At 39.4% G+C, this 26,202-nt stretch overlaps 1 protein-coding gene across 1 annotated transcript; it reads right to left on the reverse strand.

Annotated features, from left to right (window-relative positions):
- Positions 1–7,039: 7,039 nt before the first annotated feature.
- LOC126595997 (uncharacterized) lies at positions 7,040–24,907 on the reverse strand. Its single transcript, XM_050262418.1, has 12 exons — positions 24,664–24,907; positions 23,966–24,113; positions 23,113–23,208; positions 17,535–17,611; positions 11,672–11,751; positions 11,040–11,109; positions 10,444–10,520; positions 10,232–10,304; positions 8,884–8,967; positions 8,696–8,773; positions 7,962–8,081; positions 7,040–7,492 (listed from the first exon to the last, which is right to left on the reverse strand). Exons 1-12 carry the CDS (start codon positions 24,829–24,831, stop codon positions 7,316–7,318), a joined length of 1,248 nt encoding a protein of 415 aa, XP_050118375.1. The 5' UTR covers positions 24,832–24,907; the 3' UTR covers positions 7,040–7,315.
- Positions 24,908–26,202: the final 1,295 nt, after the last annotated feature.

The following is a 26,202-nucleotide window of genomic DNA, read 5'->3' on the forward strand; positions in this document are numbered from 1 at the left end:
TCACGATCACTCAGTGACTTGGATTTTTCAAGTCTCCAACCGAGAAGTTTTCCTCACTCGGGAAATTAAGGAGCACTACCTCAACATACATGCTTCACTCACAAAGCTTCAACATACAAGTTTCAACAAAAGAAAAAATTCAAAGAACTTAGTGAAGAAGGCTTTGGTGTATTTAACACAATACGTTGAAATGAAGCAAAACTTATTTATTGATATCTCCGATAAGTTACAAGTATGTACATATACATGAATCAAAATAAACAAACAAGAGGGAGCCTTCACAAAGATTGCTCAGGAGAAGTCTTAGCAGTCGGCAGAGCCTCAGTACTGGATAGAACCCCAGAAGGAGGAGGTATCAGAGGTTGATCATTTGGAGCTTCATTACGCGGTACAGCCCCAGAAGACGAAGTCAATAAATACCTTTGGAACAAACTCACAAACCTCTGATGATCAAGTAAAATCTGACCATCAGATTCTTGCATCTGGTCAACCTTCCTCTTCATGTTTGTAGCATAGTCATATGCCAGCCTGTGCAACTGTTTATTCTCATGCTTAAGCCCTCTAATTTTCTGTTTGAGACTTATCACTTTAGCCGCCAATGATTCAACTTGGCGGGTTCGAGCAAAAAGGCGTTGGGCCATATTAGACACAGAACCTACACGCTGAACATTGAAAGCCAAAGAATCCTTAACAGCCAACTCATCAGACCGTTTGGAAAGTAGTCTGTTATCTTTGGGAGTGAGAAGGTTCCTGGCCACCACCGCAGCGGTCATATCATTCTTCATCACAGAGTCCCTAACGGTAAGAGGACCAATAGGGATTAAGGATGGGCGTTATATGTTATCTTAAGGAGGCATGGCTGCCTCTTCACCAAAGTTCAAGTCAAAACGACGGTCGGATGGGCTAGACATTTTCAGAAATGATGAAGGAGAAATGAGGTCCAATAAATCTCTAAAGTACGAAAATAAGGGGAAATTTCTTACAAGCAATAACTCTTTGAATGTACTTCTTGCACACAATTGGTGCCCCTATAAAAGAAAGGGCAACAGGGCCGTTTGTTCAAAAATAGAAGAGGCATCACTCTCCGGATTTCGAGAAGCAGATTTTCCTGAGTAAAATATGTTGACAATTCCCACACGTAACATCAGCTCTTCGGGTACCACAGATAACTTTGCCAAAGATCTCTGACAAAGTTTAGACATATAAATTTTAAAGGTCCAGCTACCCTACCATTACCTACAAGGGTAAAGGAACAGCACCACTGCTTGATAATTGGAAAGTCCCTATGTGTGTCAACCTTCGTGCTCCGTGGCAAGGTAGACCAGCAAAAAGGCCCAACCTTTACTCACATCGAGAAAACACTCCCAACAAGATTACTTTCTCAAAAATCGAAGAGGCACCGCTCCTCGAATCTTGAGAGCTAGACTCTCACCAGTATTGATTTCTCAAAAATCGAAGAGGCACCGCTATCTGAATCTCGAGAGCCAGACTCTTACCAGGATAGCTTTCTCAAAAATCGAAGAGGCACCGCTCTCTAAATCTCGAGAGCCAGATCTCCAATAGGATTGCTTGTTCAAAAATTGAAAAGCTAACGCTCTCTGAATCTCGAGAGCCAGACCCCCAATAGGATTACTTGTTCGAAAACCGAAGAGGCACCGCTCTCCGAACTTCGAGAGCCAGATTTCCTTGGATAAAATTTGTCTGCAATCTTCACACGCAACATCAGCTTTCCAGATACCACAGACCACTTTTTCAAAGTGCTCTGACAAAGTTAAAACACATGAAGCTTGCAGCTCCCACTATATTGCTATGACCAAGAAGGGTAAAGGAATAGCAGTACTACTTGGTGTTAGGGAGACTCCTATATATGTCGACCTCCATCCTCCACGAACAAGTAGACCTGCAAAAATGCTCAACCCTTTCTCATATCTGAGAGGGCACTCCCAACAAAGCCTCTTGAAATACTCAGCTTTCTTTCCCCCCCCCCCCCAATAATACCTATGCAAACCAGCCACACTAGAGCAAGAGTATCTCATATCATCAGGGTCAAAAGAAAGAGTATCCCTGATGTGTCAAAATTTGATGTGAAAATTATGTTGACACACAAATTAAACCCTATTGATGACAATTGTAGTAATGATGCAAGTAGGGATCGTTCTAGACCGGGGATTAACTAGGGATGCTAATCAACACAAATAAGACTCAAAAACACTAAACTAGACTCTATAGACTCAAAACTAACTCAAAACACTCAAAACAGCAAATAACAACCAAAAAGACTCAATTCTAGACCTAACAAGTGATTTGGACGAAAATAGAACTTCAAAGACTCAAAAGAATTAAAAGAAACAAGTTTTGACTCTAAAAACAAGACTTAAAAGTAAGGGGGTTGGTTTTGACGAAATTGGACTTTAAAGTATAAACTTTAAAAACAAACTTAATGAAAACGATTTTGGATGAAAAAGAATGGTGAAAGGCTAGTTAGAGGGTTCCTTCTCCACACATGAAACATATGCATACGACTCGATTTCCAGTTACTCTTTCAACAAACCATGAATGACAATGTCCCAAATTAACTAGATTGCACCAATTAATTCTCAGATTTCCCTAGATTCATTGAATTGAATGGAATACGCATTACAACCAAATTATTCTTATCAAGGACCCTAACTATGGAATACGCATGATAGAGACACATATCAAAGATCATTAAGTTCAATGGAAATCATAAACATTGACGAGGCATTCATAACTATGGAATACGCATGTTACTCTTGCCAAGGATTTACTTAACACAATCGTGACTAGCGACTTTTACTACTTATGAATATAAGTTAATAACGATTAGGTGAAATTCCCTTATACTCTAGCATCAAATTTATGCATGCAAACTAAGTATGCATCCTTAATTAACATACATAAACATGTTATCAATCAAATAGATAAGTAAACCACATTCACGATTCATGAAATCATAACTGGAGGAAATCAAGTCATATAAAACATATGATCATGGCTTTGAATTCCCCTCTAACTATAAAGAAATTAGTTCCTCATGTTCGCAAATAAACAAAGATAAATAAATCTAAACATTGACATAAAGATAGAAAACACCTAGAAACGCTCCAACAATCCAAGCTCCTTGAATGGCATGCATGGCTCCAAGAGTCTCCTTCTTCCTCCTTTGCAAACTCACGGCACACAAGGGATGATTGGGTGAATGATGTAGTGAAAATCTGGTAGAGGGTGGTGTCTAAATGGTGCGGCAAAGGGTTGTATTTATAGGCTGAAAATCCAGCCCCTAGGTAGCAAAGGAAAAGGATTTAAAGGCCTAAGTTGCATAGGAAAATAAAACACAATCCTTGAAGGAAAACAAATCAGAAATCCAAAGGGAATGAGGGGATAAGGTGCGGCACCAAACCAGGAAGGGATAAGGGCTTCTAGAAACCAAAATCCAAAGGGAATTGGGTGAAACTCACGGCACAAAGTGGAGGGAAAGTGGCTGACTTGCAATTCAAGGCCAAGGTCTTCTAGAAAGGTTCTAGGCGCCATTTTTTGTAGGAAAGGATTAGGTTTTCTAGAAATCTGATTTTAAGCATCCTAATCTAGCTAGGAATCCTCCCAAGTAGCTGAAATGTAGGTGGATTAGGATTAGGATAAGATAAGATAGGATTGGATAGGATAGGGTTTGGATAATGTTTTGGATAAGGTTTCTTCACTTGAGCTGATTCTTTGGCTTTAACTTCCCTTCTTCAAGTAGGAAACCTTGTTTGAGTAGGAAACTTCAATCTTCTAGGAATCCAACTTCACTTAGGAATCATTCCTCAACTAGGAATCCTTATTCAACTAGGAATCCATGTTTGACTAGGATTTCATCTTCAATTAAGCACTTTCCCACTTCAATTAGGAAACTTTGCATCTTCAAGTCTTCAACTTTGAAACACATTCCTAGCTCTTCAATCCTTCAAATTCGTCCATTCTTTGTGCTCCACATGCATGAACTCCATTCTAGCTCAATTTTGCTCCAAAATGCTCCAAATTGCATCCTTTTGCTTACTTTGTCCTTAAAACCTGAAAACACATGAAAATAGCTTAAAAGACTAACTTAACTAAGAAAACACAACATAAATGCATAAGAACTAACTAACTAAGGCGCATAAATATGCTCCTATCAATCCCATATCATGCTTTTCCCTGTCTTTTCCTTTGCCCTTGTTCTTACCTGCAAGACAAGAAGAAAGAGAGCAATCAGTCAGCACTTGGAATCAAGCTTCCAATCAGGAACTGACTGCCTGGAACCCCTTGCCTAATTACTTACCTGGCATTGCTCTGGAGTACTCATCTTCAACATCTTATGCTTCCAAAGAAGATACCACATCTGCCTGAGGAACATATAGGGCAAGTGAGAAGGATACAAGGAAGCATGTGGAGACAAGCATAATAGAACACGTGCCGATACATCCACTACTTTGTCAACAGCAAAAGTATCCCATATCATCAGAGTCGAATGTACTCTAGATTTGATGAACTTGTTTTGACCCTCAAATTCTTGAGACGGCCTTATACTATGAAGGAAACTAGAAAACCCTCCAGCCTAGTTCAAGAATAAGCCTGTGGAAAGTTATTTCTTCAAAAGCAAAAGTATCTCATATCATTTCTTCTCCTTTTTCTTCTCTTTATCCTTCTTGCTGCCTGCAAGATAGGGAGAATGAGAACAATCAGCCGGAACTCGAAATCAAACTTCTGATCTGGGACTGATTGCTTGGAACTCTGATTGCTTACCTTATCTGTCACCTCTTTCGGCAAATCTCGTAGCTCGGTGACTTGGGAGACTCCTACTACATGGTTTGTATCGCGCTTGACCAAGCCTGAAACTAAAAGTAAGCTTTAAGTCAAATTGATACATTACCTTGTGCATCTCCATCGGTTAAAGATACCACCCCTGGATGGAGGAAAAGTATTTCCAGAGAAGATGCCACATCTACCTATGAGACAGATAAGGCAAGTGAAGACGATACCACACTTCGGTACTTAGAAGTTTCGTGATTACTTAGCGGCTTGGATCTTGCAAGTCCCCAACTGAGGAGCTTCCCTCACTCAGGAACTTAGGGGAGCACTGCTTGTACCATACTTGACCATTCCCGAAACTACCGAGCACCGGTCAACGTTATACCGTCAAGGACCCAGAAGAGTTTCCCTTCAACCAAGAGGCCAATTACAGCGTGACACATGTTGACATCAGAAGCCAATCATAGCGCGACGCGTGCCAACATCGGAAGCCAATCACAACACAACATGTGTCAATGTCAAAACAAAGCTAGAAACTCTCTTCTATAAAAGGAGATCATTCTCCCACAATATTTCCTAATGTCATTTGTACTAAATCATTCACCAGTACTCACTAAATGAGAGCTTGAACCTATGTACTTGTGTAAACCTTCACAATTAATGAGAACTCCTCTACTTCGTGGACGTAGCCAATATGCGTGAACCACGTACATCTTGTGTTTGCTTCCCTGTCCCTATCCATTTACATACTTATCCACACTAGTGACCGGAGCAATCTAGCGAAGGTCACAAATTTAACACTTTATGTTGTACCAAAGTCCTCACTGATTTTGTGCATCAACAATACATATAAGGCATAGAGGATCCACTCCCCTGGGCGATGTGGGGTCTTAACAATTAACCAATCCTTGGCCAGGAGTGTGCCGACTAGGACGTCGGGCCCCTCAGGTAGGGTGGATTGTAACATCCCACATCACACAGGGGAGTGGATCCTGTAAGCCTTATATGTATATTTTCATCTCTACCTAGCACGAGGCCTTTTGGGAGCTCACTTGCTTCGGGTTCCATCGGAACTCCGAAGTTAAGCAAGTTCGCGCGAGAGCAATCTCAAGATGGGTGACCCACTGGGAAGTTCTCATGTGAGTTCCCAGAAACAAAATCGTGAGGGCGTGGTCAGGACCCAAAGTGGACAATATCGTGCTACGGCAGAATCGAGCCTGGATGTGGTGGGGGCCCGAGCCAAGATGTGACATTAGCACACAAACGAAAAATATTGACGAAACTCTAATGGAATGATCAAATTGACATGCGGTATTGAAAGTTAAGGACCAAATTTATTGATTTTTGAAACTCAGAGACCAAAATGAAGAGTTGGATCAATGTCATGAACCCCATACCCCCATCCAGCTTCGAGAGACCCAAAGTGTTCTTAAACACCAATGAATTTTCCGTTCCTCACCAACAGCCCCCCACCAAATCCAAATATCAGAGAATCCAACTCGTTGCACACCGCCGTCGGGAACTTAAATAAATTCATAGGGTATGCTGGAATCGCTTGAGCTACTGCTTTAATTAGTACCTCTTTGCCCCCTTGAGAGAGAGTGCTTTGCTTCCACCCTTGTATTTTCCGTAAAATCCTACCTTTGACATAAGCAAGATCTTGCCACTTTGATCTTCCCCACATGGCAGGAACACAAAGATATGTCCCCAGATCGGAAACCACTCAGCATATTAAGAACTTGTCCCAACTCCGTCGACACAGTCACCGACATATTAGCATCGAAGAAAACGCATGATTTTTGTAGATTTACTGCTTGGCCAGAAGCCTCACAGTAGTCTTCTATGATTTTGACCAAATTGCAACAATTCATTCTAGTGGCCTTCAAAAATGTAAGTGTCATCAGTAAAGAAAATATGGGGAATTACTGGACCATGCGGGTTCTTCTTCACCCCTTCCAAATGCTTTCGCTCCACCTCCAATTGAAGCGTTCAGGTTAGAACATCACTGATTCAACAAACTATTGATACGAAATATGTACTTTAACAAAAGGAATATAATAATACTTTTCCCGAATTGGTCATATATAATAGGAAGATGACTTCATGCAACTAAGCTACCACTGGCCCTTTTTTTTTTTGAACTCGATATTATTTACACTAAAAAAGAATGGGTGAAATTAACTTGACAATGAACTAGCAATAATATGATTCAAATTCGCCTTTGATGAGAATCAAATCTAAGACCTCTTACTTACAAATAAAGAGGAATATTATTAAACCGTAGTACTAAGTGGCATCGCTGTCCAAGTTGAATGCCCCTTCCCTCAGCTCTTTTTGACAAAAAATAAGCATTATTGGTCATTCACAATACGAGGCTTGACACCCGATACGATTATCGATGTCAATAAAATGAAAGTAAGAAATGCGTCTTAGGTTTCTGCATATTAAACATAAATAAAAAATTATCCAATCAAAAAGGAGAAAAATGGTGCTGTTGTTAACAAATCCAAACATCAATCTTTTTGACTTAAAGAACACCGAAAAAGGGATTCTTGATTGCAGAGTCGAGCTTCGATCCAGCTGAGTTCAGCACTGCCATGTCAACCTTCTCCCTAGGAAGAAGCAAGAACTCTCCCCCTTCCATTCTCTCAAACTCGCCCAATTCAAGAAACTCGACGCCGCCTCTTAGTGAACCAACCCTTTCCTGCGTAGGCAATAAGTGATTTGACAACAAAAGAAAAGAAACTTGAGTTGGTGACCAAATCAAGAAACATGGACATCAAAACAGTAAACCAGACCAGTAAACAGATCTGATTTTGATTGGATCGGCCTAATCCACACTCGATCATTTATCAATCGTATTATTATCAGATTAGAACAACTCAAATCCATATCTGATTTGTTACTTGTTAGCTAACAGGTTACAGGATTCGGATTATGAGATATTGAGAATGTCAATCCATATCTTATGAATTCCATCAGATTCAGATCAGATCCGGATCAAAAACCAATCCATTGACAGGTCTAAGTAAAACTTCTTCTTTTTTCAATAGTTAATAGTGTGGTGACAACGGTATATGCAAACTTTAACAGGGAAGGGGAAAGAGAACAAAATCTGTAAAGGGGAAAGACTCAAAAGCGAGCTGTGTTCTGTGCAAGATAAGTTGTTCTACCTGGAAAAACAGGTTAGTGAGTGTTATCTTTCTAAACTTCTCCTCATTAGGATTTTTGGCAACATTCCCTACAAAAGTTAAGAGAGTCTGGAATGCTCTCTTCACTTTTGCATCGTCCTCCTACATACAGAAAGCAAATATAGGTAAGACCATTTTCCACAATCCATACAACAAAACTTTGAATAGATAAATAATGAGCAGTTCTTTTCAAGCAATATCATTTTGTATTTCTGTTTGTTTCTTTTTTTATCACTTCAAAAAGCTACTTCAGTTAAACTCAAGGGTCAGTGTGTGAGTGACATTAAAAATACCCAAGGCTTCATTGGGTATATGGAGGACTGGAAATGAATGAATAAGCCACTATTTAGGTACATTGAAAGAAGAAACTAAAAAACTGTGACCAACTTGGAGGTAGGAGATGAATTACTTCAAAAGAAAACTTATCCATTCCGATCCTCCCCAAAATGGTAGGACTAAAACGGAGATGTTTTTCTTCACGTCTAATCCTGTCAAAATGAAAAATCATTCTCCTCTACCTTCAATATTCCTTGAAGTTACCCATTCCAATTCAATCCTAGACACCAAATGAGGCCTAAATGAGCAATTGACACTTAACTTTTGGTGTCTTTTACCAGACCTGTATGTGGTTCTCTAGAAAGTTGCTCAATATGAAGAAAATATAATATCGTTTCTTTCTTGATGAATTATTTGAGCTTGCAAGCAACTGTTTTTACCTTGTGATTCTGCTTGAGAGATCGCAAACATTCTCTCATTTGCTCTGCTTTTGTGGCAGGCCTTATGGGTAATGAGCTCTGCACAATACATACACAATAATACGACAGAGATCCGTTGTTAGTACAGATTTCAAACAATTTCTGAGTGGCATTCACTAGGTAAATAGCATATACAAACAAGCTCGTGCCTTTTTCTCCTCCACAACAGGTGCAGCAGACTTTACAGTTGAAGGATCTTCTGGTGGCAACCCAAGTCTCCTCCTCCTCTCTGCCTGTAAAGAATGATGAAGAAAAAAGAAGACTGCTTTATATTTCATAAAAATAAAACCAAAAAGAATAATAAGAAATAGATAGACTGACAAGAGCGGAGCAATTCCTAAAACCTTTGATTCTTTCATTACTTGTCACGTGAGATATAGCAAGGCTTAGTTGTAAAGCCATGGTCGCACGGCTTAATTATAAAGCCATCATAGTTAACAAGTAGTATTTTCCTGTGAATGTAATACTTGAAGAGAGTTGTGAGTGTTTTCTATCCACTTTAAAAGGAGGAGTGGGCGGGAGGTGGTATATGAATCCAAATGCATTCAGGATGCATGCTAACCCTCCTGCCATATAGAAAGTCCAAAGTATGAAAGGACATGAAATTTTCAGATTAGCTGCTTATAAGAACAACTATGGAAATTGATTGAGTGCACATTATAACTCGACTTGTATGCAATTGGTCTCACTTTCATATACTTTCCAGTGGCACAAAAGTAGAGTAAATTTTATGTCAACTAAAAATGTCTAATTGATGGTCCATTCACCAGTAAAGTCAATCCTTTCACTAGTCATCTCTCCTTGTTATCAGAAGAAATCTTTACACCTCTCCCAGAGAATCAAACAAAAAAGGTCGTACCCAGTGCACAAGGCTCCCGCTTTACGCAGGGTCTGGGAGAGGTGAATGTCGGCTAGCCTTACCCTCATTTATGGAGAGGCTGCTCCCAAGTCTCGAACCCGAGACCTACCGCTCATGGGCGAAGGCACTTGCAAAGACGAAAATTCTTGCAAAAGTTTCTCTAAAAGCTGAATGTAGATATTCAGAGTTTCCACTGTAATCCAAACTCCATAAGCCCTATAAAATAGGTCAGGATTTTAATGTCAAACATGCCTGGTAGTACAGATCTCCTTATATATGCCTTCAAACTAACACCTAATTTTCTTAGAATCTCCTAATGTTCCTTGAATTAAGAATTCAAACATTGCTTTTCTCTACCTGTTCTTTATTCGTCTGCTTCGCTCAATTTGAGGTTTCTTCTGCTAATATACTTCAGACTCGATTTGGAAAAACAAAACAAAACATATGCTTTTAGTATGACTCAAGAGTCTCCTAAAGGAATGTTATAGACATGTGATTAAAGAGCTACAAATTTACCAAATTTCACTTAAAGCCTTTTACAACCAACACTGGACACGTCTGACAATACAATACTCACCCAAAAACTTAGTACTGAATACTTCTGTAAAATATTAAACAGTGGTTAAAAATATCTTTACTTTATCTTCCCCCAACTTTTGACGAATCCTTTCCCTAACTCTTTTCTCTTCATCTTTCTCCGCTTTTCCCAAAGCAATAATACAAAGAAACATTTCCATGCCAATGGAAGACAAATTCATGTAATGTGAGGGAAAATGACATTTGATGTCATTAAATGGTAGATTGGAAAACAAGCACAAGAAATAATCAATCACACAAGATTCAGTAGATGAAGATAAACCGTTTTCTTTCTTTGTCTTCTTCTATTCTCTTCGCTTCTAGGAGTTCCTTGCCCACGCAAATCCTTACCTGAAGAACCACATACAGAGGAAAGGATTGCACTTGATGAAAACACTAGTAAAATTGAAAATTGATAGGCTGTATCATATATCGTAAACATAGTCCTGGTTTCTGAAGGTTCCTCATAAGTTTTTGAAGTAAATGAATCCACCAGAAATACTTGAGCATACATATCTTGGAAACTAAAATTTAAACATATGTTTCTTGAATTGCACAAGCAAAAAAAAAAAGGACCTCCGAGTCTCCGACCTCATCAGAAAATCCTTCTTTTATTGACAGTCTTGATAAAATAAGGAGAAATATTATAAATTCTCAATTATTTTGATTAAAAAATTTCATAGGGGCACATGAAGAAACAATACTTAATGGTGAAGAAGGAAAAGCATGTCCAAGAATCTGTCTTTTTGGTCAGAGAGAGTATTTAAGATTGCAATACAATTTTTTTATGATGAGACTGACACACACACACACATATATACAGTTGCAAAAGATTACTCCTACAATGCAAGTATAGACAAGTGGGCAGACATTTAGAAGTAACTTTTCTCTCTCTCTTTCCATTCTCTTCTCTTCTTCTTTCTTCTTGCGGGCTTTCTCCCTTAAGGTTGGTTGGAAAGAATTAGAAGACAAAAATTAAGTAGTGAGAAGTACCAAGCGAGTCTAAAGCAATTTTCAAACATGAGTATTGCCCAGAACCGCAGTGTCAAAGAAAAAAAATTAATCAAAAGTATAGAATTTATATTTTAAAATGCTGCAAACATGGCATAACATATATTAGAAAGATAGCTACAAGAAAAAGATAAGTTCAAATAAAAGAAATTTGGAAATCAATTAAAACGTTCAATAGCAGAGTACATTTTTCAGATTAGGGGGAATGAATTTTTGAGTGATTAGCTAGCTCTCAGTTATAAGATGAAAGCAGTAAATGGAAACTTCAATCTAAATTCTAAACCTTGCACATACTAATATTATCAGCTTCAACAAGCAAAACTGGAACTACAGCATCCGTGAAAAAGAATGAGATCAATATTCTGACAAGCAGAAACTAAAATCAGCAAAAATTGTGTATCATCAAGTGATCTAATCTAATTCTAATCCTTTATTTTTTTTGGTCTGATCGAACTCATCCATGACACTAACAATGCATAAAGAAGCACTACCTAAGCTCTTGTTGCTTGGCTTTCAATTGTTCTTGCGTGAGAGAAGGTTTTGGAGCCTCAAATTTGCTGTTTATTGGTACCTGAGCACAAACAAAATCACAATTCTTAACGAACATAAATTATCCCTACCACCGATCTCTCTTCGAACCTTTCTTTTCACTTACTGATGCAGGAGCCAAGTTCAAAATTCAATAAATCATATTTGTCAAAATTTTCAGTAAATTATATTTGTTTTGGATTTAAGTTAAAAATTGCATTTGTAATAGAATGTACCACACCATTATTACAGAACTCCTCAAAGACTCAAGAAGTTCATATTCATAGCCTCATAAAGTTATTCAAAGAGCACCACAACAACAAACCAAATAAAAACTTCCTGGACTTAGCTTGATGCAAAATAATGCAAAAGTAATTTTCAATCCATAACCACTCAAAGAAAATTAGTGAGCTTCCAGAAGATAAATTTATACAAGTTTATTTGTATTACTGTTAGCACTAGGATGTCAAACCCCCTTATATCTCCAAAACCCGACACCTTTTTTTTTTTTTAATATATTTCCTTGACCAATATTATAGAACTAATGTCATCACCGAAAAGATATGCAAGCACATACCCACTCTATTCATTCTTTTGTATAGCAAAGTGTTTGCATTGTTGAACTATAAGTCTATAGCTGTTATTGAAATAAGTTGTGATATTAAAATGTGTATGCACTTATGATAAAATTCTAAGTGAGAAGATATATAGTTGTAAGGCAAATAATGCCAGGTGTCATGATCCTAGCATATAGCTAGATGAAGGGTTGAGATTGCTTTGTAATGAATGTGAATCCACCTTGGATTCCAACTGAATGTAAGCACCGAGTGTGTGCAATTTTAAGACAGTTATATGAAGAAACCAAAAATGCTCTGTTAGTTTTGTTCTGCAGAGAGCTTCACCTTTTCGACTTCTCTCGTTTTCTTTCATTGTTCTTCTTTCTTCTTCATAAAATTAGTTTAGAGACAAGAAAAACAACATGGTATCAGAGCCTAGTTCAATCATCTGAGTCTGGGCGAAAATCTGTGATTTCTCTTAGCTGAATCGAAGCTCACTCGAAGCTAGGTGAACAGTCGCCGGAATTCCATAGAACCGGCTTTTTGATTTGTGCTCGTATCATCTAAGCTAAGAGATGGCTGGATCTGGAAGTTCTGAGGTGAGAACTCTGATCTTCTCCAGTGAGAACTACGAGTTCTGGAGAATCAAGTTGATGACGATTTTCAAATCTCATGGGTTATGGAGATTAGTGGAAAAAGGAGTTACGAACTCAGATTCAAAGGAGAAGAAGAAAGCTGAAGGAAGTTCAGAAGAGGAAGAAGATGAGAAAACTGTGGCTGCATATATGCAAGACGCAAAGGCTCTGGGAATCATTCAGAATGCAGTCTCGGATCAGATCTTCCCTCGAATTGCTAATGCTGAATCAGCGAAGATGGCTTGGGATTTGCTGTATGGAGAATATCACGGTGGTGATCAGGTACGATCTGTAAAATTGCAAAATCTGATACGTGAATTTGAGTATGCCAAAATGCGTGATGATGAAACTCTGTCACGGTGGTGATCAGGTACGATCTGTAAAATTGCAAAATCTGATACGTGAATTTGAGTATGCCAAAATGCGTGATGATGAAACTCTGTCTGGGTATCTTACTAGGCTAAATGATGTGATAAATCAGATGAAAACGTTTGGTGAAATTCTTTCAAATGAGAGATTAGTACAGAAGGTCTTGATAAGCCTTAGTAAACCATATGACCCCATATGTCTAGTTATCGAGAATACAAAGTGTTTGGAGACTGTAGAGTTGCAGGAGGTAGTTGCAATTTTAAAAAGCCAAGAACAACGGTTTGACTTGCATACTGTTAATGCAACTGAGAGAGCATTCTCTTCTCTCTCTGTGAATCAAAAGGAACAAAATAAGAGTGGTGTTTACTCTGTTTCATCCAGATCTCAGAGAAACTGGAATTCTAAATGCAAGAAATGGGAATCAAAACCTAAATTCCAGTAGAAATCTCCTCTGAATACTTATCAGAATTTGAATGTATCTCGATCAATGAGTCAAGAAGTCACAAAACCTCAATGCAAAGTGTGTTCTAAATATCATTTTGGTGAGTGTAGATACAAAGGGAAACCAAAATGCTTCAATTTTGACAAATTTGGGCATTGGGCTAGAGAATGTACTGCAGCTAAAACAGTGCAAAAGGCAAACAGTGCAAATCAATTGGAGATGACAGGGAATCTGTTTTATGCAAACAACACAGTCAGAATCAAAGGTGAATGGAGATTGGTATATAGATAGTGGTTGTAGCAATCACATGACAGGAAATGTAGATTTGCTTGTTGAGGTCAGAACCAATGTAGCTGGCAAAGTTCAAATGCCGGCTGGAGATCTTGTGAATGTTGCAAGAATGGGATCATTGGTTATTGATACAAATAAAGGCAGAAAGTATGTTAGAGAAGTAATGTATCTTCCCGGTTTAAAGGAGAACTTACTCAGTGTTGGTCAAATGGATGAGCATGGATATTTCTTGGTGTTTGGAGGTGGAATGTGCAGTGTGTATGATGGTCCATCACTGGAATGCTTGGTTATGAGAGTGAAAAAGAAAGTGAATAGGTGTTATCCACTGACTTTGCTCTCTGAGAATCAAATGGTGTTGAAAGCTAGTGTCACTCTACTGAGACTTGGCACAGGAGACTTGGACATTTACACTTTGGTGGTCTCAAACAATTGAGAGACAAGGAAATGGTACATGGTTTGCCACAGCTTACAGACTACAATGGAGTCTGTGAAGGTTGCCAATTTGGTAAACAACACAGAGAAGAATTCCCAAGAAATCAAGAGTACAGAGCAACTGCTCCACTTGAACTGATTCATGTTGATTTGTGTGGACCTATGAAGACTGAGTCAATTGCTGGAAATAAGTATTTCATGCTGCTGATAGATGATTTTACCAGAATGATTTGGGTCTATTTCTTGAGATATAAGTCTGATGCATTCAACTGTTTTAAGAAATTCAAAGCTATGGCAGAATTACAAAGTGATTTCAAGATTAAAACTCTGAGAAGTGATAGATGAGGGGAGTTCAAGTCATCAGAATTTTATCAGTTCTGTGAAAAGGAAGGAATACAAAGACAACTTACTCTTGCATATACTCCACAACAAAATGGAGTAGTGGAGAGGAAGAACAGAACCGTGATTGAAATGGCAAAATCTATGTTGCATGAGAAGAGGATGCCATATTCTCTCTGGGCAGAAGCAGTTCATACATCTGTATATATCCTAAATCGATGTCCCACAAAGGCTTTGAACAACATCACACCTTTTGAAGCTTATTCCGGTAGAAAACCAAGGATAGCCCACCTGAGAGTATTTGGATCTCTATGTTATGTTCATGTTCCAAGTAAACAGAGACAAACTTGAACCTCAAAAGCTTCAAAGGAGTATCTGTGGGATATGCAATCTGCGAAAAAGGGTATAAGGTATTTGATCCACTCTCTAAGAAACTAATTTTGTTTAGAGACATTGTGTTTGATGAAGAAGCTGTCTGGAATTGGGAAGAAAAATCTTCAAAGTCTATTACTCACAATACAGGAAGTTTTGTTTATAATGATGCAAACATAGGAATTGATGACAGTTTGGTACTATCTCCTACATCATCTGCATTATCTCCATCTAGGAGAGTGCTAAGTATTGAAGACTCTGAAGTTCAATCCAAGTCACTCATTACAGAGGAATCTGCAAGCATGTTAAATTTGGATGAGGATGTCAATCAAGCATATGATCACACACCATTGAAGTGGAGGAATCTGAGTGATGTGTTGGCTCAATGCAACCTGTGTCATGGATCCAGAGAAATATGAGGATGCCAAACAAGATGAGTCTTGGTTAAAGGCTATGGAGGATGAATTATTCATGATTGAGAAGAATGGCACCTGGAAGCTTGTTGACAGACCAACTGGAAAACCTGTTATAGGGGTTAAATGGGTCTACAAAACAAAGTTAAATCTTGATGGCTCAGTGTTGAAGAACAAAGCAAGGCTGGTTGCAAAGGGGTATGCACAAAAGCCTAGTCTAGACTACAATGAGACCTATGCACCGGTTGCTAGATTAGACACTATCAGAACTTTGATAGCCTTGGCTGCACAAAAGAGTTGGAAGTTGTATCAGTTAGATGTGAAATCAGCTTTCTTGAATGGAGTATTGCAAGAAGAGGTTTATGTTGAGCAACCTGAAGGCTTTGTAGTAAAAGGCAAGGAGGACAAAGTGTACAAGCTGTATAAGGCTCTCTATGGTCTAAAGCAAGCTCCAAGAGCTTGGTATGGAGAAATTGACAATCATTTCTCACAGTGTGATTTCAAGAAAAGCTTGAGTGAACCAACTCTATATATAAAGACAAGGGGAGAAGATGTTTTGATTGTTTCCATCTATGTAGATGATATAGTCTACACTGGTAGTAGCAAGTCAATGCTAGAAGAGTTCAAGGAAGATATGAAGATGAAGTATGTAATGACAGATCTGGGACTTCTTCATCATTTTCTTGGGATGGGAGTGATTCAAACAGATTCTAGCATCTTCATTCATCCGAAGAAATATGCAAGTTCTTTACTGAGCAAGTTTGGATTAAATGAAGCAAAGACTGTTTCAACCCCTCTTGTAGCTACTGAGAAATTGTCTAAAGATGATGGAAGTGGATCTGCAAATGAGGAGATGTATAGGAGTATTGTGGGAAGTCTCTTATATCTTACAGCTACAAGGCCGGATATAATGTATGCAGCAAGTTTATTGGCAAGATTTATGCATTGTCCTACTAATAGGCACTATGGAACTGCAAAGAGGGTGCTCAGGTACATCAAGGGGACTTTGGATTATGGCCTAGAGTGTGTAAAAGGAAGAAAAGCTTGTTTAATTGGTTTTTGTGACAGTGATTGGGGTGGTTCATTGGAGGACAGCAAAAGCACATCAGGATATGCATTCTCATTTGGTAGTGGTGTATTTTCTTGGGCTTCTGTCAAACAAAACTATGCACTCTCAACTGCAGAGGCTGAATATGTAAGTGCATCAGAAGCCACGGCTCAAGCAATATGGCTGAGGTTTGTTTTGGAAGATTTTGGAGAATTACAAACTGAAGCTACTCCTCTTCACTGTGATAACACTTCTGCTATTGCAATTACTAAGAATTCTGTATTTCATCAGAAGACTAAACACATTGACAGGAGGTATCACTTTATCAAAGATGCACTGCAGGAAGGCATCATTGATCTGATCTATTGTCCCACATAAGAGCAATTGGCAGATATCTTTACAAAGTCTCTCGCCAAGGATCGGTTTAATTTTCTCAGAAGCAAGCTTGGGGTCAAATCAGCTTTAGACTTAAAGGGGAGTGTTGAACTATAAGTCTATAGCTGTTATTGAAATAAGTTGTGATATTAAAATGTGTATGCACTTATGATAAAATTCTAAGTGAGAAGATATATAGTTGTAAGGCAAATAATGCAAGGTGTCATGATCCTAACATATAGCTAGATGAAGGGTTGAGATTGCTTTGTAATGAATGTGAATACACCTTGGATTCTAACTGAATGTAAGCATCGAGTGTGTGCAATTTTAAGACAGTGATATGAAGGAACCAAAAATGCTCTGTTAGTTTTGTTCTACAAAGAGCTTCACCTTTTCGACTTCTCTCGTTTTCTTTCATTGTTCTTCTTTCTTCTTCATAAAATTAGTTTAGAGACAAGAAAAACAACATGCATATGTACAGTGTGCGAGAGAGAGAGAGAGAGAGAGAGAGATGCAATATTTCAAAACAAGGATCGAAATAAATGTATCATACCGAAGGCATTTCATCAATGTCCGGATCATTCTCATGTTCAACTACCCAATTGACAGCAGCCTCCAAGCTAGCGTTGCCTAAAAAACCAAAATTATAAGCAGAGAGAATTAAAATTTTAAGATCACAAACTTAATATCATGTCTAACAGTTTCAAAAGGAAAATTAAGCTTACAACCCTATAAACAATCAAAAAAAATTATTGCTCACCAGTTTTACGAGACTAAGCAGAATGCAAAGAATTGCCTAAACTATGGGATCCAACAACAACAAAAACAAAGCCTTATCCCACTAAGTGGAATCAGCTGTATGAATCCTAAAACGCCACTGAGCTCGGTTTTGGGCCAAGTCTTCCCTTTAGCTCCAAGTACCCCATGTCTTTTCTTAAAGTCTCTTACAGTCTCCCTAGGTCTTGCTCTACCCCTTTTTCCCTAAGCCTCTGTCTCATAATCGCATTTTGGTTCACATCAGGTTTTTCTATCCAATCATTTAAAATCAAGAAAGTGAAAGAAAAGAATACAACAACAACAACAACAAAGCCTTTTCCCACTAGGTGGGGTCGGCTATATGAATCCTAGAACACCATTGCGCTCAGTTTTGTGTCACGTCCTCCGTTAGATCCAAGTACTCTAAGTCTTTTCTTAGGGTCTCTTCCAAAGTTTTCCTAGGTCTTCCTCTACTCCTTCGGCCTTGAACTTCTGTCCCGTAGTCACATCTTCGAACCGGAGCGTCAGTAGGCCTTCTTTCCACATGTCCAAACCACCGTAACCGATTTTCTCTCCTCTTTCCTTCAATTTCGGCTACTCCTACTTTACCTCGGATATCCTCATTCCTAATCTTATCCTTTCTCGTGTGCCCACACATCCAACGAAGCATCCTCATCTCCACTACACCTACGTGTTAATGCTTCACCGCCCAACATTCTGTGCCATACAGCATCGCCGGCCTTATTGCCGTCCTATAAAATTTTCCCTTGAGCTTCAGTGGCCTACGACGGTCACACAACACGCCGGATGCACTCTGCCACTTCATCCATCCAGCTTGTATTCTATGGATGAGATCTCCATCAAATTCTCCGTTCTTTTGCAAGATAGATCCTAGGTAGCGAAAACGGTCGCTCTTTGGTATTTCCTAATCTCCGATCCTCACCCCTAACTCATTTTGGCCTCCGTTTGCACTGAACTTGCACTCCATATATTCTGTCTTTGATCAGCTTAGGCGAAGACCTTTAAATTCCAACACTTCTCTCCAAAGGTTAAGCTTCGCGTTTACCCCTTCCTGCGTTTCATCTATCAACACTATATTGTTTGCGAAAAACATACACCAAAGAATATCATCTTAAATATTAAGTTTGTGATCTTCGCTAGATTGCTCTGGTCATTAGTGTGGATAAGTATGTAAATGGATAGAGACAGGAAGCAAACACAAGATGTACGTGGTTCACCCAGATTGGCTACGTCCACGGAGTAAAGGAGTTCTCATTAATTGTGAAGGGTTTACACAGTACATAGGTTCAAGCTCTCCTTTAGTGAGTACAAGTGAATGATTTAGTACAAATGACATTAGGAAATATTATGGGAGAATAATCTCGTAATCACGAAACTTTTAAGTACCGAAGTGTGGTATCGTCTTCACTTGCCTTATCTGTCTCATACGTAGATGTGGCATCTTCTTTGGAAGTACTCTTCCTCCCTCCAGGGGTGGTATCTTTAACTGGTGGAGATGCACAAGGTAATGTATCAATTTCACTTGACGCTTACTTGTAGTTTCAGGCTTGGTCAAGTGCGATACAAACCATGTAGTAGGAGTCTCCCAAGTCGCCGAGCTAGGGGATATGCTGAAAGAGGTGATAGACAAGGTAAGCAATCAAAGCTCCAAGCAATCAGTCCCAGATCAGAAGTTTGATTTCGAGTTCTGGCTGATTGTTATCCTTCTCCTTATCTTGCAGGCAGCATGAAGGATAAAGAGAAGAAAAGGAGAAAAGGTGATATGAGATACTTTTGCTTTTGAAGAAGTAACTTTCCACAGGCTTATTCTTGAACTGGGCTGGAGGGTTTTCTGGTTTCCGCTAGAGTATAAGGCCGACTGAAGAATTTGAGGGTCAAAACAAGTCCATCAAATCTAGAGTACGTTCGACCCTGCTGATATGGGATACTTTCGTTGTTGACAAAGTAGTGGATTCTGTTGCGCTTGTCTCCACATGCTTCCTTGTATCCTTCTCACTTGCCCTATTTGTTCCTCAAGCAGATGTGGTATCTTCTCGGGAAGCATAAGATGTTAAAGATGAGTACTCGAGAGCAATGCCAGGTAAGTAATCATGTAAGGGGTTCCAGGCAGTCAGTTCCGGACTGGAAGCTTGATTCCAAGTGTTGACTGATTGCTCTCTTTCTCCTTGTCTTGCAGGTAAGAACAAGGCCAAAGGAAAAGACAGGGAAAAAGCATGATATGGGATACTCTGGCTTTTAACCCTGATGATATGAGATATTCTTGCTCTGGTGTAGCTTGTTTGCAGAGGTATTCTCGGAGGGAAAGAAAGCTGAGTATTTCGAGAGGCTTCGTTGGGAGTGCCCTGTCAGATATGAGGAAGGGTTGAGCATTTTTGCAGGTCTGCCTGTTCGTTGAGGATGGAGGTCGACATATATAGGAGTCTCCCTAACAACAAGGAGTAATGCTATTCCTTTACCCTGCTTGGTCATAGCACGGTAGTGGGAGCTGCCAGCTTCACGTGTTTTAACTCTGTCAGAGCACTTTGAAAAAGTGGTCTGTGGTATCTGGAAAGCTGATGTTACGTGTGAAGATTACAGACAAGCTTTATCCAAGAAGATCTGGCTCTCGAAGTTGAGAAAGCGGTGTGAGGATTACAGACAAGCTTTATCTAAGGGGCTCTCGAAGTTGAGAAAGCGGTGCCTCTTTGGTTTTATAACAAGCAATCCTGTCGGGGATTTGTCTCTCGAGATTCGGAGAACGGTGCCTCTTCGATGTTTGAGAAAGCAATCCTGCTAGGAGTCTGGCTCTCGAGATTAGGAGAGCGGCGTCTCGTCGCTTTTTGAGAAAGTAATCATGTTGGGAGTCTGGATTTCGAGATTCGAAGGGCGGTGCCTCTTCGATCTTGAAGCAAGCAATCTTGTTGGGAGTGTTTTCTCGAATGTGAGTAAAGGTTAGGCCTGTTTGCTAGTCTACCTTGCCACGGAGCACAGAGGTTGACACACAGGGACTTTCCAATTATCCAGCAGTGGTCCTGTTCCTTTACCCTTATGGGTAATAATATGGTAGCTAGACCTTCAAAATTTATGTGTCTAAACTTTGTTAGTGCTGTTTCTTTGCTATTCTTTTACCCTTCTTGGTCATAGCGATGTAATGGGAGCTGCAAGCTTCACGTGTCTAAACTTTGTCAGAGATTTTTGGCAAAGTTATCTGTGGTACCCGTGAGCTGATGTTGCGTGTGGAAAGTGGATGATTGAACAGTAACATTCACGTGCTTTCTACTTCACCAGAAATCTTCAACATAATGCCCGTAATTTCCGCAAAGTCGAGTGTGCATGTGACAGGTGCTGACAAGGCTGAAAAAGCAGGTGCCTCTTCGATTTCTGAGATCGGCCCTCGTGGTCTCTGGGCAGCCCAGCTTTTGAGAAAGCAAGCGCCTCTTCGATTTCTACGATCGACCTTCGTGGTCTTTAAGCAGCCCAACTTTTGAGAAAGCAAACGCCTCTTCGTTTCCTGAGATCGGCCTTCGTGGTCTCTGAGCAGCCCAGCTTTTGAGAAAGCAAACGCCTTTTCAATTTCTGAGCAGGCACCTCTTCAATTTCTGAAGCTCCATCGAGTGCAGATTTTTATAGAGACTGGTATTAAGTTCCAAAGCACACTTGAATCTCCACCAGTAGAAGCTCCCTTCTTGCATTTCTAAGATCTTGATTTATCCGACCTCTTCTCTCTTCAACACCTTTGAAAATGTCTGGCCCCTCCGACCGTCGTTTTGACTTGAACCTTGTTGAAGAGGCAACCACGCCTTCTCCAGACAACATATGGCACCCATCCTTCTTATCCCCTACTGGTCCTCTTACCGTTGGGGATTCCGTGATGAAGAATTATATGACCGCTGCGGTGGTGGCCAGGAACCTTCTCACTCCCAAAGATAACAGACTACTTTCCAAACGGTCTGATGAGTTGGCTGTTAAGGATTCTCTGGCTCTCAGTGTTCAGTGTGTAGGTTCTGTGTCTAATATGGCCCAACGCCTATTTGCTCGAACCCGCCAAGTTGAATCATTGACGGCTGAAGTGATGAGTCTCAAACAGGAGATTAGAGGGCTCAAGCATGAGAATAAACAGTTGCACCGGCTCGCACATGACTATGCTACAAACATGAAGAGGAAGCTTGACCAGATGAAGGAATCTGATGGTCAGATTTTACATGATCATCAGAGGTTTGTGGGTTTGTTCCAAAGGCATTTATTGCCTTCGTCTTCTAGGGCTGTACCGCGTAATGAAGCTCCAAATGATCAACCTCCGATGCCTCCTTCTAAGGTGCTGTCCAGTACTGAGGCTCCAAATGATCCCCCTCCGGTGCCTTCTCTTTCTGGGGCTCTACCGACTGTTGAGGCTTCTCCTAAGCAACCTTTGTGAAGGCTCCCTCTTGTTTGTTTATTTTGACTCATGTATATGTACATATTTGTAACTTATTGGAGATATCAATAAATAAGCTTTGTTTCATTTCAACGTATTGTGTTAAATACACCAAAGCCTTCTTCGCTAAGTTCTTTGAATTTTTCTTTTGTTGAAGCTTTGTGAGTGGAGCATGTAGGTTGAGGTAGTGTTCTCTTAATTTCCCGAGTGGGGAAAACTTCTCAATTGGAGACTTGAAAAAATCCAAGTCACTGAGTGGGGTCGGCTATATGAATCTTAGAACGCCATTGTGCTTGATCCTGTGTCATGTCCTCCGTTAGATCCAAGTACTCTAAGTCTTTTCTTAGAGTCTCTTCCAAAGTTTTCCTAGGTCTTCCTCTACCCCTTCGGCCCTGAACCTCTGTCTCGTAGTCGCATCTTCTAACCGGAGCGTCATGCACAAAGCAACTTTCATAACTTCAAACTCTGGTGCTTTCCTCTTTGAAGCCTACGTTTATGGTTTTATCTTATATGGACCTCTTAGGCTTCTTCATTCCTCTTTGTAAATAAAATGTGTTTTATTTCATATAATCCACCATCAGTTGTGTAATGGCAGCTGGAGAAAGAACGGCCCAAAATTATAAATAAATGAAGCTGCATCCTAAATATCAGAGGAACAGCTAAATCCTGAAGTTGTGACACTATCACACTCTAAGTTTTGAAAAAACTTTTCTACTCAAGAAGACATCTCCTCAGTCTAGAACCAAAGAAGTTAAATCATATTTTCCAACACTTAACCCCTAGAAATGGCGATATTTATGATAATAGATATGAAAAGCCTCCTAATTATTATAGGAACCCACCATCTTTGTCAAAGGAACAAAAGATTGGGAAAAGTAAAATAAAGCCACTAAAAGCAAGCCTAGAGACAGAAGCTTCAATGTCAAATTGAAAGAAAATTTTATTTTCATCATCATCTCACCAGAATAGTGAAGTGCACGGGTTGCCCGTGGTGTTGAAAAGCCCATTCCTTCAAGTTCCTCAAGCAGCTTTTTGTCAACCTCCGGGACGACCATTTCTAGATGAAAAAAATAATGAATAAATCAGGTACTAATAGAGTTAATAAACCAGAGTAGCCAAAATAACTAAACATCAAGAAATAAAATAACAATCGCAGTATGTTTCCATTCATAAATATACAGATTATAAAGCCTGATTCAGGAATTGAGTAGAAAAACTAAAGTTCATTCTCCATGTTGATCTACAGCCATTACTTTTAAGCCCTGACTTTGACAACCTTCCCGATGAATAATTTCGAAGAAAGATGGCTAATATTTTGAAAGGAAGAAAGACCATTAACAAAACAACAATTAGAACTACATGTGTCATATATTTAGATTCTTAATTTGAGTATAACTACATGATCTGCCTTGAAAAGAAAAAAATAAAACCAATGTGAAAGGTCATTGACTACCGAAGGTACAAAATCAATCCAAAAGGAACCAAAGCCCCTTCAAACAAAACCGGCTTGCCAACAGCAAGAAACCATGCACAAAAAGGCACAAAGAAAGTAACAATCACATGACTAAGGATGTCGTAGAAGAGAAAAAGTCTAAGATTAAGATCTGAGCAGGAATTATTCCCGGGTGAGTGGCTACGTTTTAGGGTGGTAAGACATCCAAACAGCAAACCTCTAGTTATCATTACAAAAGGTCAACAAACTCATACAGAAATGTAAGATCTACCTAAAACTGTACAAATAACAACCTATTTGTAACTAAAAAATTAAACTACAAATTTCATGCTTTTACATCACACTGAACTGGAAGAAGTACCTTCTGGCACATGGCTACTTGCACAAACAGCCTCTTCGGACCCTGAAGGAGTAGCCTTTGGAACCTCCAAACTTATTGGTTTAGCTGCATCCGCAGTCTTATCAACAAACTCAGTACGCCCTGTTCTTTTGGTGTGCAAATCACTTTCCTGCACAATCAAAGCACCAAAACAATTTGCATTATTGCCCAGGCTTCTAATCTCCAATCGACCAAATATAAACCTCTGCTGTAATCACTCATTTAACTCGGTACCCTACTACATATCTCATCTCTAACCCCAAATAACCAAAAGATCTTTCAAAAAAACTCTCGAATCCAAATGAAACTGAATTTTAATCCACCAGCAATAAAATAAAAAGTTTCAAAATTTAATGATAAATTCAATACATATCTTAATCTAACAATAGAAATACTGAATTCAAACTAATACAAATGAAAATTAAGCTGAAATTCTACCGAACATGATAAACAAATCACGAAAAAGGCGAAATTTGAAAGAAAAAACAATTGAAATTCCGATAGAGAATAAAATCCGATAAAAAGTTCCGAAATCCACTAGCAAATTCATCAAATATCTTAATCCAACTAATGCATATGAAAATTAAGCTGACCCAGATAAGCAAATCCTTTGAAATAAAAAAGTTGAAATAACCCAAAAAAAAAAAAAACTCGAAATTAGATGAAGGAAGTATAGATACAGTTTTGGATCGGCGAGGTTTGCCGCAGGAAGAGCAAACGAGATTGAGAACAGCTTCCGTGGACTCAGAGAAGTTGGAGTGGGAGCTGAGCTCGGCATGCTCTTGGGCTTCCTCAACCGACCTCAGCAGAGTCCCACAGTCGCCGCAATTGAGCGATACGCCCGCCATTGATGATTGTCTTCGTTTTCACACCCACTCTCGGCGGTCGGTGGAACTCAGGAGTCTCGGCTCTCTTGGCACTAGCAGCTAGGGCTGGGTTCGGTTCTTATCGGTTCGGTTTTTTGCCAAAACCGAAACCAAACCGAAATTTCGGTTCGGTTCGGTTCGGCCCAAATTTTTTTCGGTTTTTTTCGGTTCGGTTTTTTTTTCGGTTCGGTTTCGGTTTTTTTTCGGTTTTTTTTTTTTTCCTCCCAAAAATGCAAAACAGCCACAACAAATCCAGGCTTCAGCAGCAGCATACCCAAAACAAATTAATCAAACCGTATGTACTCTCACAAATTAATCAAACCTCAACTAATAGTCTAATAGTGTTCATAAATGAAGTTACCTAACCAAATCCAGCATACCCAAAACAAATTGCAAAACCATGAAATTTAGAAGCTACAGATCAAATTCATCAGAAGTTCAGAACCAACGAAATTGAAAAAAAAAATCTGCAAACGAAAATTAACCAACAACACAACACAAAAACAAAGAACCATGGATCATGGATCTGCAACGATTAATGACTGCCCTCGTCCGCCGTCAACTGCCCATCAGTCCCATGAGGTGAGTCTTGGAACAATTCGAAGATTTTGCAACTAAGGTCATATCGTGGACCTCCAAGATATTGCAATATCTTTAACTGTAAAGACATAACCATTTAGGGATTTTGCCTTGTGCAGGTTTGATAAGTAACCTGCGTCAGCATAACAAACAAGGCAAACATCATTCCGAGGATCAGGGGGGTTGGACCCACTCGAGATGCGTTGGGATTTGCCCTCGTAGTACCTTCATGGTACGTCTTTAATACCAATTTAGTGATTGCGTGTAGGCGCGGTGCTGCATCTTTACCAAGATCAATAACGAAGGAGATGTCCTGTCTAAATACAATGAGCTAAGTACAACAAAGCGCAAAGTTGAACTTTAGATATGGAATTTTGGATTCCATAACCTCTTCAAGGGTCTTATTTGCATATAACGTAGGGACGATCAAAGGTATACTTAAAAGTGACACCTTTATGGTGTAGTTCGACTGGTAGATCAAAATACCGTCAGAACAATGCTTCAACTTCAGGTCAAGGCATAAACGAGTTTTTCCAAGATCCTTCATCTCAAATTCCATTTTTCAGGTGCGAAACAGTTTTCTCAAGCTCTTCCGGAGTTCGTGTCAACGACATAAACTGTAACTCTAGCAATTTGGAATAAGACTTCATAGTTTAACATGTAGTTTAACATGCAAGGGCATAATTCATATCCCTGATTGATCAAATAATCACTTAGACGGGTATACCACTTCCGTCAGATTGTAGTGAACGCCTCAAAACAAGTTAAGAGGGT

The sequence above is a fragment of the Malus sylvestris genome, chromosome 13, assembly GCF_916048215.2.
Source record: "Malus sylvestris chromosome 13, drMalSylv7.2, whole genome shotgun sequence".
NCBI classification, from domain to species: Eukaryota; Viridiplantae; Streptophyta; class Magnoliopsida; order Rosales; family Rosaceae; genus Malus; species Malus sylvestris.